Source organism: Rhinatrema bivittatum, chromosome 1, assembly GCF_901001135.1.
Source record: "Rhinatrema bivittatum chromosome 1, aRhiBiv1.1, whole genome shotgun sequence".
Classification (NCBI taxonomy): Eukaryota; Metazoa; Chordata; class Amphibia; order Gymnophiona; family Rhinatrematidae; genus Rhinatrema; species Rhinatrema bivittatum.
The window spans coordinates 566,833,671-566,846,785 of record NC_042615.1 but is presented as its reverse complement, the minus strand read 5'-3'; the positions used below and the strand labels follow the sequence as shown (position 1 = coordinate 566,846,785).

At 46.6% G+C, this 13,115-nt stretch overlaps 1 protein-coding gene across 3 annotated transcripts in view; it reads left to right on the top strand.

The window, feature by feature from the left end:
* The window catches only part of LOC115099576 (BDNF/NT-3 growth factors receptor-like), a 265,666-nt gene that overhangs the window by 28,420 nt on the left and 224,131 nt on the right, over positions 1–13,115 (top strand). For all 3 annotated transcript variants that reach the window (XM_029617318.1, XM_029617325.1, XM_029617311.1), the window contains exon 6: positions 1,061–1,212. In XM_029617318.1, coding sequence (XP_029473178.1) covers positions 1,061–1,212 — 152 coding nt within the window. The remainder of the gene's footprint in view (positions 1–1,060; positions 1,213–13,115) is intronic.

Below are 13,115 nucleotides of genomic sequence, written 5' to 3'. Positions count from 1 at the left end.
TTTAAAATCCGCTTACCTGCGCGCGTAAAAGCCGACAAAGTACAAAGAAAGATATGCAAAATTATCACTTAAAATTAGGAGCACATAATATATGTGCGGTAGGTATATTTTAAATCATATGGGTGCACAATTTAAAATTCCAGCGAATGTGTGCTCGCGCACTTGTTTTAAAGTTGCTGCCCCTGTGTCACTGGTGCTCTCTTCCTGTGCCTGGTATTCACATATGTCTCCTCCAACTCTAAGCACCAGGATCTCATCGCCTCATCTGACAGAGGAAAATAGGCATTTAATTCAGCAATCAGAACAAAATTATTCTTTAAATAGTTCTATAAATAGTTTTTTGATCCAGATCCCTCTCCCAGTCGCTAGTATTTTTCTGTCTTGCAGCTCACTAAAAGGGATTAATTCATAGGATTACATTTTATGAATTCTACATCAGTTTTTATTGCTGTTGAATTTATGCCATTAACATTTTAACTAGTACTTAAGCCTGTACAAGGACGGGGCAGTCTGGGCTCTCTCACCTTCCCTTTTCCTTTTCTCCCTCCCTTCCCTTCCCTCACCTCCACTTCCCTACAGTTTCCTGTCACCTTCCTCCTTTTCCTCACCATGCCTGGTGCTTCTTTCTTTTCGGCAGCCGCGGATCTCTGTCCTGCAAGCACTTCAGCACTTCAGTCCCGCACTCTGTGCTCTCCAGTACCTCTATAGGGTCTCTGTCTCTCCTATGCCGGTGGAGGGGGGGGGGGGGCTTACCAGCATTGCGGCCTCTCCTCTGCTCCCGCTCCTAGGACTGCTCTCCCTCCTGCTATCAATCATGGCAATGCAGAGGCAGGACATATTCCAGGGGGTTGAGAGCAGAGGGATTCATTCTCCGATCACGGTGACACAGGGCTGGGGAACTTTTCAGGGGGCGGAGAACACACTGGTGATGCAGGCGCGAGTTCACGTTCCTCTTTTTTATAGTTAAGTTTTACCATAAGCCAAAACACTAGCATATTCTGTACCTTGAATCTGTGATGATGTTGTTCTAAAGAAATAACATTTCATTTTTCCTCTCCAGAATTCTATCGGACAATCCCTTCCAGTGCTCTTGTGAAATCATGTGGATCAAAATTCTCCAGGACTTTCTGCCTGAAGACACTCAGGATCTGTACTGCATCAATGACAACAAGATGAAAATTACCCTTTCCGACATGCAGATCACAAACTGCGGTAAGGTGCTACTCTAAAGAATTATTTACACAGATGCTTTGCTCGATATATCGGAACAAAAACCAGGTCTGTTTAAAATTATATTTTCATAAGAAAGGGTAGATTTGCAGTGCAGCATCGTTGTATCAAATATGATATAGTAAATTAGTAGATGATGTCAGAAAAATACCAAGAGGCCCATTCGGTCTGCCCAGTTATTCCTGTCCACATTGCTTTGGATTTACTCCAGCTCCCATCCAGAGAGTGTGATCACTTAGCAAATGTCTCTCCTTATTCAGGACACCTTGTGTTGTCTTTTTCCTTTGTACTCTGTCTTAGGTAGATGATCATACAAGATCCCTTATTTAGTTCACACCCAGAACCCCACCCTTCCCATGTCTAACCACAAAGCTTTGTAATAATCGAAATAGCCACCAATGCTCGTGTGGCTGTTGCCCAAACATCTGTTCAATAGCTCCCCACGGCCTTTCTGGATGGCAGCTGCCACCAACCTGCCGCAGCAACTGGGCTGGACTCTGAGGGAGTTATAGGTTTAATATATAAGTGGAAACCTGTGACGCTTCCCAGAAGCCCTCACTGCAGCCCCTCCACCTCTCTTTGTCTTTTATCCTCTGACTCAGCTCTCCATCACGCTTTCTCACCCTCCAAGCCTTCCAGCTTCCCTCTTCTTGACAACCCTCCACCCTCTGCCTTTTCAATCCTCATTTTCCCCTTTTAGCCTTCCATCTCCCACTCTCTCATCCTGCTGCTTAGTCCCCTTTACCCTTCTCTTGTACTTCCATCTACTCTTTGCCAGCCTCCAACCATCTCTGCTTCTCCCACTTAACCATCCTTCCATCACTCTCTCATCTTTTCTTAGCCCTCTCCCAACCACTCTGTCATTCCTGCCTCCTCAGTCCTTCGTTTTTTTTCACAGTCACCTGCTTTCAAGCCCTCCCGTGTTTCTGTAAACTTTGGCCTTTCAAATATCTAAGTAAAAGGGATCTAAAGTAGGCCTAGGGAAAAGGGGGTAGAGGGGTGGTGGAGGAGCAACCAGGTTGTTCCTGTACCTCTAACCCCAAAATACTTCTGGAAAGTTCCATGCAGCATCAGTGCAAGCCATGTAGGCAGTGCGCAACTCGTGCTCCAGTGTGTCCATGCTGGCCGATCATTTTCGCTGCAGTCCACCGTGAGGTCACTTTTGGAAAGGTGAACTACAAATCAAAACAAAAGAAAGAAAGGAAGTGGGGAGGGCACCCTATGTTGCTCCAACAGCGGCAGCATGGTGCAGGCGCTGAGGGCAGTCGTAACCCGCTAGGGCCTACATAACAAGATATCATTGCAGCCCTCAGCACAGCCATCACGCTGCTGCTGCTGGAGCACCAAGGGGCCCCTTCCTGCCCCTAAATCATGTTTGAGGTGCCAGCAGGGGAGCTACGCAGGCCCCGGGAACACACTGTGCAGCAGCTGTGGCAAAACTACTACTTTTTGATCCACAATAACTATTTTGCGATAAATCCTGCATGCTTCATGTTTTAATTCAACACCTGAACCATATCTCCATGACAAAGATGAGTCCTAAAATGGCGGCAGCATATAAACCTGAGATTGGGGATTTAGTGACAAGACTGGATGACTGATTGTCAGCTCAAATATATTTATCTAAAAAGTTTGAAGGTTCAAAAGAAACAACAAACTTGCAAAACAAAGCTGTGATTCTTTTTCCCTCGTTGACACATTTTGTATCTAAATCCTTTGCACCCTTGAAAGTTGTATACCAGACAGTAGTCTACGGCTTTTTCGGTGGCCGCACTTGCCGTGTGGAATAGCATACCTGCAGCCTTGAGACTAACGGAGTGCGCTAAAACATTTAAAACAGCATTAAGATCTTTCTTGATGAACCAAGCATTCATATAAAACCATGCGCTAACTTTAAGATCTTAATTTCCAAACTGGATCCTGGGCAATGCTTGCACTTATATATTTTTGTCTGTTCAGTTATGTTGTGTTTTATTAATGGAGTTTTATCGTGTAAATCGCTCAGGGCTTGTGCATGAGCGATTAAGAAATTTTAATAAATACAAATACAATTACGGCAGTAGACAATGGCTAACAGACAATGCCGACTAAAGTAGACCAATTATATGATTTAATCACTTGTTAGCCTTCAAGGTCTCCCTTCATCTCTCATTTATCAGTTCATAGCATCTTCTTTTTATTTAGAACCAAGGTCCCTATTTCTCTTGCAGTTTTGGCACAAAATTAAGGGAGGTCCAAGCTCATCATGATGCATATTAGTTGCCTTGGTTGTGAGACCCAGCACAGAGTCCATTTGTAGGTATTCTGCATAACCTGGCACGTTTCCATGTTTTCATCTTCCACTAACACGACCCAGTGTTTTCAGAAAATGCAGACTAGATGAGACATGCATGTCACACTAGACAGCCAAACTAAAGAGGCAACAAGGATACCTTCTGATCTCACAGCCTCAGAGAGATTTGCATTTTAATAAGGGGACTTGAAAGGGACGTTAGTATATTTGTGTGAAGTTTTGTAAAAGAAGGTGACAGCTGTTTATGTGTCTAGTTTTCCATGGAATCTCACTGCCTAGAAAAGTCGTGGGACTCATGGGACTAACTTTATTAACTAACAGTTCTATAAAACTGGTAGTCTTATAAGTCCTTTCCTTATTATCGGGCCAATCCTGTATCGTGCGGTAGGAAGAGCTGCGTTAGTGCCTACGGCACCCGCAGTTACCGCCCGCACAGAGCAGCTCACCTACCGCGCGATCCTGAAGCCTAATTATATGTAAATGTAAGCCGCGTCCGAAAAGCCTTAGTCCCGCGCAAACCAGGATACTGGATAGAGCGCCTATACAGGATCCTGGGTGCGCGGGCCTAAGGCTTCACGCCACGCTGGTATCTGTCATTTCAAATGTCATTTGAAATGACAGATACCAGGAAGCAACGGCGGCGACAGCGCAGAAGCAACGGCGAAAGGACTTTTCAGTGTCCCCCCTCCTCTCGGAGCAGGGCGCGAAAAGCTGCCTTGCTCCGGGAGGAAGGGGGACACTGACAGCGACGAAGCTTTCCCCCAGCCCGGACACCGGCGAAGCCAGAAGACAGCGGCGGAGAAACGGCGAAACGACTGTCAGTGTCCCCCCTCCTCTCGGAGCAGGGCGCGAAAAGCCGCCTTGCTCCGGGAGGAGGGGGGACACTGACAGCGGCAAAACTTTCCCCCAGCCCGGACACCGGCAAAACTTACAATTTTGCAGCCATGAGCCACGAGCAGGAAGGCGAAGATCTGGCTCCGATAGCTCCTCCCGACAAGATGGCCGCCTGCACGGGGAAAGAGTACAATTGGCCGCTCAAGACGTGATGTCGTGACGTCACGTCTTCAGCGGCCAATTGCACGCTTTCCCCGTGCAGGCGGCCATCTTGTCGGGAGGAGCTAAGGCAGGCCAGATCGTGTTCGTGCTCGTGGCTGCAAAAAAGTAAGTTTTTTGCCGGTGTCCAGGCTGGGGGAAAGTTTTGCCGCTGTCAGTGTCCCCCCTCCTCCCGGAGCAAGGCGGCTTTTCCGCCCTGCTCCGAGAGGAGGGGGGGACACTGACAGTCGTTTCGCCGTTTCTCCATCGCTGCTTGTGCGCTGTCAGTGTCCCCCCTCCTCCCGGAGCAAGGTGGCTTTTCGCGCCCTGCTCCGAGAGGAGGGGGGACACTGACAGTCGTTTCGCCGTTTCTCCGCCGCTATCTTCTGGCTTCGCCGGTGTCCGGGCTGGGGGAAAGCTTCGCCGCTGTCAGTGTCCCCCCTCCTCCCGGAGCAAGGCGGCTTTTCGCGCCCTGCTCCGGGAGGGGGGAGAAGAGACAAGCGGCGAAACAACTTACTTGCACGGGGGAAAGCGGTCTCCGTGGCAGCCCCAGTCCTCTCCCCTCCTCCCGAAGCCAAAAAAAAAAAAAAGCTTTTTTTTTTGGCTTCGGGAGCAGGGGAGAGGACTGGGGCTGCCACGGAGACCGGCACCCATGATCGCGGCCGGGGCAGGTGAGTGGGGGCTGGGGGAAAGCTTGCCACCTACCCTGACCCCTGCCTCTACCGCCTGGGTCAGGGTAGGCGGTAAGTTTGCAGGTTAAACGCGCGACAAAGCGGCAGGGAAAGGTAGCGTTAGTCGGGGCGCGGGTTACGGGATGCTAGGGGAATAGCTAATTCGCTCGTTTGCATGCAATATCGCGCTAATTCGCTCGTTTGCATGCAATATACATGCCGCGGGCGGAAGGGGTTACCCGGGGAATTTAGGACGCGGTAGGAGTAGGTTAAAGGGGATTCGGGATCGCAGGAAGGGCTAACGCGGCCGGAACGTGAGTTAAAAGCGGCTTAGGAGCAGGGTAAACGCAGCTGCACTTTACAGGATTGGCCCGTATATGAGGAAAATAAATGTATTGCTCTATTGGTGCAATACATTTATTTTCCTCATATAATTCAACTTTTATTTTCATTTACCTGCTTTTGAACTATCAATATTTACATATTATTTATGTAATCTGTAAACTTCTGAGGTGCATCATTTAGGATTAAGCATTAATTTAAGCAGCCTTGCCTCAAGTTTATCGCCTGGGAAGAAATTGCTATATTTAAAGGGTAATTTTCAGTGGGCTGCGGAGGGTTAAAGTTTGCATGTACAGACATTAGCCTGAATTTTCAAAGCAGACATACGTGGAAATTAGCAGTAGGCGTGGAACCCAGCGCTGCATACACAGACACATTTACACCTGCTCGTTAGCGGCACAAATGTGCTCATATAGATTATTTACATACATACCTTTGAAAATGGAAAGAATGCATATAAATGCTGTCCCTACCCCAACTCCTCCCTTCATCCTCCTCAGAATGCCTCTTTCTAATGCTTGTAAAAGTACTCGCAGAATTTTTTTTTGGTGGGTTTTGTTTAACATTTTTTATTCAGTATAAGTAGAGGTACAAAGATGAAACCAGCATAACAAATAAACATTCAACGAATATACCCCAATGGACGGACATGCCATAACAATATTTATGCAATTATTTTAATTTTTCAATCCATCCAGGAAATTTTCACCCTCCCTCCCCTTTTTCACAGGCTGTCCCATGCCTGTCTCCCAACCCCCCATCCCCTGCACCCCAGGCTTGGATAAACACAGCACTGAACTATAAAGAAAATGTTGTATCAGGCTTTATGCAGTCACTCATAGTATCTGTCCTCAGCTAAAATTCTTTAAGAGCAAATTCCTGGATTTCGCCGAAAGCGACTGAATGTAGGGAATCCATGTCTGGCGAAAACGCCTCTGATGGGCTGGCATAGTCCGCGATGCCATTGCATCCATGAGCATCATTTTATGGAAATGATTGCGCCATGTGTTGCGGTCCTGCCCGCGAGGAGCGTGGGCAGGCTCCTCACCTTACACGGCCAGTCGGGCCGCTGACGTCTTCTTCTTCGCGGCGGGCCTGCCGCCGTCGCCGGGCTCCTTCCCGGCTGCTTCCGGTCCTGCGCGGCAGGGTCGGGCTGCTGGGAGCTCTTCTGTGCGGCTGGAACCCCGGCTGCCGCTCCGGCTCTCCCCCGACGTGCTGCAACTCTCCCGGGGTCTTCAGTCGGCAGGGAGGCCGTCCCTGCCGGTGCCTGCAGCCTGCTACAGCTCCCTGCTTGTCCTGCAGCCAGCCCTTCTACAGCTTCCTGCTTCTGTCTTCGCGGCTCGGAGCCGCTCCAGCAGCCTGCCCTTTGTCCAGCTTCAGGGCAAGGCTGCCCCGCTCCTGCCTTGCTTCCTCGGCCTTCCATGTGGCTGAGGACGCCACCAGCTTCCAGCTCTCTCTTCTCCCAGCTCTCCTTAGGCGCGGGCGCGCGCCTCTCTCCAGCTTTTCAAGGGCCAGCCATGTGTGGCCCTCTGCTGACCCCTCCTCGGGCGTTGTCCTCTTCAGCCCTACAAAAGGGCTCAGCGTCCATTCCAGCTTTGCCTTCGCAAGGAGTTGGTCACTCCTGGGATCCTGCTGTCCTTCGCTCCAGGAGTCGTCCTTGTTCCAGCACTTCTTCAAGGTCCTGTGTTTCCTGTTCTTCGTTGGAGCTCCTCGTCTTGTCTTATTGTCTACGTTCTAGTCCTGATGTTCACCTGCTGATCCAGATGTCCATGTTCCAGCCCTAAGGTCTGTCTCCTGATCCAGTATCTGTGTTCCAGTCCAGATGTTTGTTCCTGATGTCCGTGACCCAGCTCTGATGTTGCTTCTCCTGATCCTGAAGTCTGAGATCCTGTCTTGCTCTCCTGAACCCCTGGTTCCTCGTTCCTGAGTCTTCTTATGCTTGGTACCCTGCGGCAAGCCATGTCATGGTCCACGACCTGCCCCATGGGCGGGCTGAGTAGGGCGCTTCATGATGCAAGCCTTGTACCTTGTTCCTGAGTCTTCTGAAAGCCAAGTACCTTGTTCCTGAGTCTTCTCCACCAACCATGGAAGAGGATCCATGCGGATACGGCTCTTCAACTTCTTATAGTAATAAGAAAGGGATGGTGGACGCTCCTTTCCCAATAAAAACAGGGCTTCTAAGTGGTAATAACTTGTGGTTGAAGGGACGCCTCTGGCAGGGACTTGATATAGTGCTGCAATTGATAATATTGGAAATGTTGGGGCTGCCGTAAACCATACAGGGAAACAAGATCCGTGAAGATACCTTTGAAAATGGAAAGAAGGCATGTAAATGCTGTCCCTACCCCAACTCCTCCCTTCCTCCTCCTCAGAATGCATCTTTCTAATGCTTGTAAAAGTACTCGCAGAATTTTTAAAAGCGCTACATTTTATGCGCATAAATGCTTTGGAAAATCAGACTTTTGAAGCCAAAATCGACGCACACATACCAAAAATTTAGTTATTGGTTAAACTTAAATTGAACTAAAATTAGTGTAAATTACTCCTGCTGAAAGTGAATTTACAGGATGGATGTTAGACCCTTCTATAAGGACTGGAAAATAGCATAATTGTGCTACATCTGGACTAGGTCCAGAGCAGATACAGTATACAGCAGGGCTTTTTTCAATAAAGAATGTTCTCATAGGCACAGAATGGGAAAATATCCTTTTTGAATAAAGCCTCTCTGCAGGAAATAGGAACTGTCTATGCTGGTTGGCTCTGTTTGAGTAGCTTGAAAAGAGAGAACAATGTGTCCCTTGCCTATTGGGTTGAGTGGGAACTCGCTAGTATTGGTCACAAATTGGTGATTACATGGCATTCAGATCAGGGCTTGGGGGAGAATATGCATGGAATATCATAGGCCTCCAAGTCAAATTGGTTTGGTGGCAGTGAAAAGAGGGTTCAGTTTTGAAGTCAAGTAATATTAAAAAATAAATCAAAGCTGCCCACATCATGAATTATAAGAGGAGCTGACAGATAGATATTCTGACACATACAATATATAGTGGTGCCCACTAGGGATGTGCAGACAAAAAGTTTATGTTCATAAGTCCATAAGTCGAAAGGGGGGGTCAATTTCGGTCAATATGGACATATGTAGAATTCCATAAGTTGAGTCTATGTCCATACGTACACCGATTCCCTAAATAAAAATTTAAACCCCTCACCCTCCTTAATCCCCCCCCCCCAAGACTTACCAAAACTCCCTGGTGGGGATTAAGGAGGGTGAGGGGTTTAAATTTTTATTTAGGATCAACAATCGCGATTTCCAACGTATTCAACATAGCTATGTTGAATAAGTTGGAAATCCGATCGTTTTCGCCTCATCACTTTTTTAAGTTAAAAAAAAAAAAGTTGCGTTTTACATATGCGGTCAAAATGAATGCATACCCCTAGTGCCCACATGTACCATGACAGCCGGCTTCTCCCCAGCACTGTCTATAATCCTTTCTAGGTGACACTTGAGGTCTGCCACCTTTGCACCAGGCCGGCAAGTTACCAGGCGATTCTCACGTCCACCCACCACTCAGCTAGCTACATTTCTAATAATCGAATCACCAGCTATGATGGCCGACCTAACCCTTCCCTCTTAGGCAGTAGCCCTAGGAGATTCGTCCTCAGTGCAAGAGGACAACTCATCACCTGGAAAGCAGGTCCTTGTTACAGGATCACTTCCTGCTGCACCAGGGTGATGCTTTCCAATCCAAGGCAGTGCCAGGGCTGCCAGACTGGATTTGGGGCTTGACTACTATGTCCCTGAAGGGCTCATCAATGACCCTCTCTGTCTGCCTCAGCTCCTCCAGGTCTGCCACTCTAGCCTCCAGAGATCAGATTCATTTTCTGAGAGCCAGGAGCTCTTTGCACTGGGTGCACACATATAATCTCTCACCGGCTAGAAAAAAATCATTCATGTGACACAATGCAAAAGGCTGGAAAGCCTCCTCTTGCTGCTGGACTTCTGCCTTCATCCTATTTTTTGTTGAGTTCCTAGTTAAGTTTAGGTTACTAAGGTAGTTGTATTTAGAGTACTTTACATTTACAGGTTTATTTACTAATTTATCTGCTAGTGTCCTATAAGGGATGATTAAATTCTCAATAAGGGCTAGTGCAATAGCATGATTTAGATAAGAGCCAGATTGATTTTTAATGAGAAAGTGTCTCCTGCCTAAAAATCAAGGGTTGAGTAGGGCTGGGTGGGAGGGAAAGACAGACACTAGAATTAACTCCCTCTGGCTTGCTTATTATCTCAGACACACACAAAGCCTAAAGAATATATCCCACTATTTCACCTTTCTCCAAACTTTTTTAAGTCCAAAGATTTCACAAAGCTATACTTACCAATCTTCTTTAACCACCATTAAATTGATCTTCACGCAAAGATTTGAAGGGTTTGAGATTCACGCACCTAAAGGCGTGCACTTCCAGTCCTCTTCTAGTGCAAAGGGTGCAGGGCCTCTGGAAGCTGAGGCTGTGGATTGCAAACCCTGGACCGCTCACTGTGACCTCTGGAGTCCTCTCCCAGGGGATTCTGGGAGCAGTATGCCGATGAGCCTTCTGGACCTCTTCTACTTTGGCCTGAGATGGATGTGAAATAATAAGAATTTAACAGTGAAGCATAAAATACCAGGCTTATCTGATGTATATGAGGCAACTTTATTTTATGAGGGTAATTTTCAAACAGCCTACTTAAGCCATACTTTGTACAGGCAGACTTTACCAAGTATTTTCAAAATGAACTTACGGACTTAAGTTCATTTTGAAAATACTTGAGTAATTGGGTTGAATACATGCACATATTAGTATTTAAACAAACCTCTGCTCCAGAGTTTTATTTATCTGTGGTAACTTTCATGCACACTTTTAAAAAAAAAAAATGTGCATGCAAGTCACAACTTTGCTTCCCAGAATGTCCCTCCTCAGTGCACATACAAGTTCATGTAAAACTGATTTTTGCACATACTTTTACAGTTCATTGGGCCCTGATTGATTTTCAAAACACCACTTACAAGCAGAAAACAGAGGTTTATATGTACATAAGTCTGTTAGAATCCAGCTGCCTTCCCAGAATCACAGATTTGGGATGTTCCCTGTGCAGCAGCGAACCGCCAGTAGGTGCCCTGACACGTATGCAACTAAGATCTGATGGAGGAATGCACAGGTGTATGTGCGCATCTGCATGCATGGTTCTGTGCATATTAGAGGGAGTGCTGGGCATTCGCCATGATGATGATGTCACATGCTCCAGACTCTGGCTGACTGGCTCTGCTGTGTTCTTCAGGTTTGCTCCAGTTTAATTGTGCATTGTGTGAGCCATCAGTCTTGTCTCAAGCTATCAGCCTTGCCCTTGCTAGTTCTTTGCTTCGTCAAGCCTTCAACTATACGTTCTGCCTTTGTACAGATGTGTGGATTCTGTCTGGTCTGGATGCACTCGCCTGCCATTAGCGTGGGTCCTGGGCCTTGCCTTGAGGTTGCACCGTAGCACAGGGGCTCACGCATTCACTGTTCCTGTTTGTCAGTCTGAAAGGGCTTTGGAGTGACCGGAAGGCTGCCCAACCCTGACGGTTTGCCAGGGCCATGAGCTCGGTGAATGCATCTCCGCTGCTTTGAATCCACCAAATGCAGGAGCAAAAAGCTGAATTTTTTGGTCTCCTGCACCAATTCATACAACAGGCTCAGCAATTTTTATACTGAATTAGAGCTGGGAAGTGACTAAGCAGGACAAAGCCAATATAAAACGGAATTTGATCAATATAATATAAAGTGAAGGAATGCAAATAAATTATTCTGGAAAAGACCAGTGGCAAATAGCTAATACAATAGGAGTATCTATTCAATTAGGGAGTGCATTCAAATTTTTGGGAATACTGTTGAATCTACTGTGATTTATGTGAAGTCACATAAGAGCAAAGTGATTTATATAAGTGCAGTTTAGGTAGCATATTAGTGCATATTAGTACAATAAATGTGATTTTTTAAAAAGTTGTTCATGAGTGGGTAGTGAATGTAGCTTGTGGTGTGGTTGGTATGAATATTTATGGGTAAATAAAGTAAGAATGTAATGTTATTCATAATTGCTATTTAACTTTTTGATTCTGCATAAAAATTGCAATGTCATAGTTTTTGGATATTGTATAATAAAAAGAGTATGTAAATTGAATCTTTAATGGTGGAGTTATCAGTGGTGTTACTCATGCATATATTGGTACAACAATTACTGAGTGCCCATATTTTTGTGAATGGGCTGATTCTTTTGCGTTCCTGTGGCTCAGCTGCTTGGTTTCTTGCCTCTGATGCTGACATTCACTGGTTCAAGTACTGGGATTCCTGACAGGGGCTGACCTGGAGTCTCTGGATTTAAAGACCCTTCTCTTGGTCTCCAGGAGTTTTCCAGCTCCTGCAGGCCCAGGCTTTGACCGTATACAAAGTGAAGGTAAGGCATGACAGGCTGCAGAGGCAGGCAGGAACAACCTGTGTTACTCCCTCTGCTTTCTCCCATGATCTACTGGTGGTCAACGGGCGTGCACATGACAGGACCAATATGCTGTGGGAGGAGACAGGGCTCACACTACAAGGGATGGAAATAATTACTGCTAGAGTGCATGATACTGCAGTAGGTTCATTGTGATTGCCACAATGGAAAGAGAGAGAGAGAAGGGGTAAGGAGGTATGACAGAAGGAGCAAAGAGGAGGGAGAAAACAGAGAGAGAGACAGTAAAGGGAGAAGAGGAGGGCTAGAGAGCAAAGTGACGAAGGGAGGGAGAACCCAAAGAAAGGATTCAGATTCAGAAAACTTTATTGGCACGAAAATTTGTATACATGTTGCCAAAGTACTACAGAAAGAGGGCAATTTTTAGGGAGCCCTTGGATCTTGTAGGCTGATGAGCACTTTGTACCTACAAGCTGATTTTCAAAGGGAAATTCCCTGCAGAGTTTCCCTTCAAAAATTACATAGGCTCTTCTACCATGGAAATATTTTTACTTTTCACGGGCAGATTAAACAATGTGCAGGGATTTCAAAATTAAATCCTCACACATACCTGAGCTGGCCCCGGCTTGGGCCTGTCACCAGCTCCACCCCTTTACCGCCATGGGGAAAAGTTTGCTGTTGACTGTGCACGCTTTTCCCTGCAAAGTGTGGAGGGCAGCTTCAAAGGGGCTTTTGAGAATTGACCCCAAAATTACATCGTACAGCACTACTCTGCATCAATGCTGGGTAAAGAAAGGAATCGGAGATGACATGACAGTAGGTGGTCTGCACAGAGGAGGGAGGAAGACAAGCACAAACAGACCTGAGATAGGTCTGAGATAGGCAAGGGAAATTACAGAGGGGAAGGGAAAGTGGGGAGCAAATATCTAGGAAAGAGACAAAGTGGGGCACTGCTCAGCCTTTCTTTGGTAGATGAATGATAATGCCAGACTTAACTGTGTAGATGCTGGTGCCTTTTCATATAGGTGGGTGCCACAAACATGGAGGGTGTCTTTCCATTTTCCTCTGGTTATCTTGG